The sequence below is a fragment of the Tupaia chinensis genome, unplaced genomic scaffold (assembly GCF_000334495.1).
Source record: "Tupaia chinensis unplaced genomic scaffold, TupChi_1.0 Scaffold000159_1, whole genome shotgun sequence".
NCBI classification, from domain to species: domain Eukaryota; kingdom Metazoa; phylum Chordata; class Mammalia; order Scandentia; family Tupaiidae; genus Tupaia; species Tupaia belangeri.
The window spans coordinates 5,838,788-5,842,411 of record NW_006159630.1 but is presented as its reverse complement, the minus strand read 5'-3'; the positions used below and the strand labels follow the sequence as shown (position 1 = coordinate 5,842,411).

The 3,624-nt window shown below is 65.9% G+C and overlaps 1 protein-coding gene across 1 annotated transcript in view; it reads right to left on the bottom strand.

Moving 5' to 3' along the window:
* FOXJ1 (forkhead box J1) overlaps positions 1–3,618 on the bottom strand; it is a 4,753-nt gene extending 1,135 nt beyond the window's left edge. The window contains 4 exon segments of the mRNA XM_006145760.2: positions 26–702; positions 2,353–2,792; positions 2,795–3,015; positions 3,523–3,618. Coding sequence (XP_006145822.1) covers positions 26–702; positions 2,353–2,792; positions 2,795–2,846 — 1,169 coding nt within the window. The 5' untranslated portion in view covers positions 2,847–3,015; positions 3,523–3,618.
* Between the last annotated feature and the right edge of the window lie 6 nt (positions 3,619–3,624).

Here is a 3,624-nt window from a genome sequence, read left to right as displayed (position 1 = left end):
AAAGGGGGGTCCGGGGGGCCGCCAGCCCCTGCCACTCTCGTCCCACGGGTGCTGCAGGAAGGACGTGGCCAGGAAGGTCTCGTCGAAGTCCAGGCTGTTGGCGACCTGCTCCGCCGGAGGCCCCCAGGTGGCAGGGCAGTCGATGTGGCGGCCGTGGACGGTGAGGTCCACGTCCCCATGCGAGACAGGGCTCAGCGGGGGGCTCAGCTCCAGGGCCTCCAGTGTGCCCAGCTCCCCGCCCAGAGTGCCCGTGTCGAAGATGGCCTCCCAGTCAAAGTTGCCTTTGAGGGGCTCCAGCTCCCCCTGCTCTTCCTGGGTCAGCAGCAGGGTGCTAGGGGGCCGCAGGACCTTGGCCACCCGCTTGGGCAGCGGCTGCTTGCGCTTATGGCCGAGCCTGCCCTCCCCTGCACCCCAGCTGGCCTCCCCTGTGGCCTCCTCGAACTCCCGCAGCAGCTGCTGGGCCTCCGAGTTGACGGTCAGCGGCCCGGCCCAGGGGACAGCGCTGGGCTCCTGGGCGGCCTGGCGGGCAAAGGCCGGGTGGATGTGGACCTGGGGCCGCCTCCGCTTCTTGAAGGCCCCGCTCAGCAGCCGCTCAGCGTACTGGGGGTCGATGCGCCAGAAGCCCCCCTTGCCCGGCTCATCCTTCTCCCGGGGCACTTTGATGAAGCACTTGTTCAGGGACAGGTTGTGGCGGATCGAATTCTGGGCACAGAGAGAACGAGAGAGGAGGAACCGTGAGGTCGGTGGGTATGGTGGTAGTGGGGTGGCACCTCGTGCTCCTGCAAGGTCCCTCCCTCCAGCTTCTCTCCGACAGGGGAGGGGAGGACAGACCAGGCGCTGTGGCTCTGGGACACTAGCCACAGGGCACCGGAGCCCGGAGTGCTGTCGGGGCCTTTTGTTCCCTGTTGCTGGGATATCTGCCTGCTCAGTCATCCGAGCTTTGAGCCGCAGGGTGGCTCTCCATGCCACCCCTTTCGCCTGCCCTCCCTCCCTTTCTTACCCTGCCACTGCGGCCTCTGGCCAAGGCCCTCGGCTCTCCCAGGGCCTGGACGGCCACCTCTCTGCCTGGGCCTGCTGGCCCTCTGTTTACGAAGTGAGTGGGTCAGGGTGGGGGCTGGCGGCGGTGTGTGCGTATGTGTGTGTGTGTGTGTGTGTGTGTGTGTGTGTGAGGACGAGGGATGGGGTGAGCTGGTGACTCTCTTGGCGTGTTGAGAGGCTGCTGGCCTGGGCCCTCACCCTCACGCCCCCCTCCCACCCCAGCTCAGTTGATTATTACCCAGCCAAGAGCATAGCACTCATTCCTGGGGCCCATTTCCCCCGCGCCTGAGCTGCACAGGCCTGGGATGGGGCGGGGTGGGGGTCCGCATAGCACTATCCCAGGGTCAGGGCCATTTGGAACACGTAGGACTGTGACCCTTTGCCCCAGGGAAGAGTCTGGCACCCTTAGGGCCTCTGTCTCCAGCAAGCCCTCCATCCTGATGAAGACTCGGCAGTTCCCATCCAGCCCAACTCACCAAGCTGCCCTGTCCTTCTTAGGTGCTTAGTTTGTTCCCAATCATATGCAAGAACAGGGGGGACAGCAGGACGGGGGGTGGGTAGTGACCTAGGGTAAGACCGGGATGTTTACAAGATGGCCTGGGCCCCTCGGCTGCTCTGTGCCAGGTTCCGGAGACTGGGAACACGAAGCCAGTGTGGTAGGCAGAGCCCCTGTGGAAAGCACCTGGCGCAGGTAATTGTCCCCCTAGGGAGGCTGGCTGAGAAGACAGGGAGGGAGGCAGGAAGCTGGGAGGGGCTGAAGTGGGGGGCTGGGATAGCAGCTTTAGGGAGGCTCACACCCCCTCCACTGGGACACAGCTGGGCTTCACATCCCACAGCATTCTACAGCCCTTCCCCAAGCCAACTGCAAAAAGGGGTGGGGGGCAGAGCCTGGCAGGGAGGCCACAGTCCAGCTTCCGTTCCTGAGTCCTGCCCTGACCAAGTGTCCTTGGGCAGGGCTGTGTCTAGGAATTCTAGGACTTGGGACAAGAATGTGCCCTCAGTCCACTGCCCTCTGCAGAGGCTCTATGAGTGCACGGTCCAGCCTGGTCTTGGGCCTGCTGGAGGGATGCAAATTCCTTCCCGTGAGCCTCAGCCTCCCTAACCCTAAAGCCGGAACCCCTTGGACGTTCATTCTCCCTCCTCCCTCTGAAAGTCAAAGGAGGCACCTTCCAAGAATTGGGCTCCTTCCAGGTCCTCCCTTCCTGGCCCTGGCTGCATTGCCCCCACTTGGCCTGAGGAGCTGGGATGTTAGTCCGGCGTGGTGTAGGGTAGAAAGGCGTGGGGAAGGGGCGCCGCCGCCCTCACCTCCCCTACCTGCCAGGTGGGATCGGCATGGCGGAAGTAGCAGAAGTTGTCCGTGATCCACTTGTAGATGGCCGACAGAGTGATCTTGGTGGCCTTGCTGGCCTGCATGGCCATGCAGATGAGCGTGGCATAAGAGTAGGGCGGCTTCACGTGTGGGTTGGTGGCGTAGTCCACGTCGTCGGGGGGCGGGGCCTGCAGCCCCGGGGGCGCGCTTCGCGACGTGCACGACGACGTGGGCTTGCCTGGCGTGTGCGGCTGCCCCAGGCAGGCGGGATCAGCAGCCAGGGGCGACCCGGGTGCCGCAGAGCCTGGCACCTGGTGATAGCCGTGGGGGTCAGTGCCCGCCGGGGGCAGGGCGGGGGCCTTGGCGTTGAGGATGGAGAATTCCTGAAGCCACTGCAGGCTGGTCAGGCTGTCATCTAGGGCGTCCGGCTCCTCCAGGCCACCCTCCCGCCCTCCTCTGCCGGCCCTGCTCCCGAGAGGCGCAGCCAGCTCTCTGCCATGTCTGCAGGGACTCTCCGAGGGGGCGGTCACCATCCAGGGGCTGAGCCGGGGGTGGCCCGCCGTACTGTCCGGCCCGCTGACTCCCGGGGCTCCAGTTATACCGCCTGGCGGACACGCACTCCCATCCTGCGACCCCGGGGCCGCCTCCTCCGAATACGTGTGTGGCGCCTGCGGGACCACAGCGGGGGGCTGAGCACGCCTGCCCCACCCCAGGGGAGCCTCCTCTACACTAGTCCCCGCGGCTGGGGAAGATCTTGGGGGGCCAGGTCGGGGAAGCAGCAGCCCTGTGTCCGCACCCCCCAGGAGCCCTCTCTTCCTCCCTCTTCCAGGCGTTATTAGCCACATGGAGGAGGGGCATCCGAGGCTGCCCTATCTCCCAGGCGGGAAATCAGGCCCCCACCCCGCCCCTGGCCAGCAACAAATGGAAACCAGGCGAGGAGTCCGGGAGGGCAGGGCACGGGACAGGGGGAAGAGGAGGTCGTCTGGTCCTTGAAAAGGAATATTAGACTGGGGGGTCACGGGAAGAAGGGAGCGGGACAGTTACGGGGAGAGTTTCCCCTCACCTCCTCGGATGGCAGTCCCTGGACCCACCACTTCCGACGGGGACAGACGGGGGGGCCGGCGGGTCCCGGCCCCCTCCCTTCCCCTTGGCCCTCAGCCGGTCCGGTCCCTTACCTGGCACAGAGCGCAGCCTGGGCCAGAGGAAGGTTCTGGAAGAAGTTCCTCCCACCCCCCCGCGGCTCTCCGCCCCCAGCTCGAGGGCCCCGTCAGCGCCCC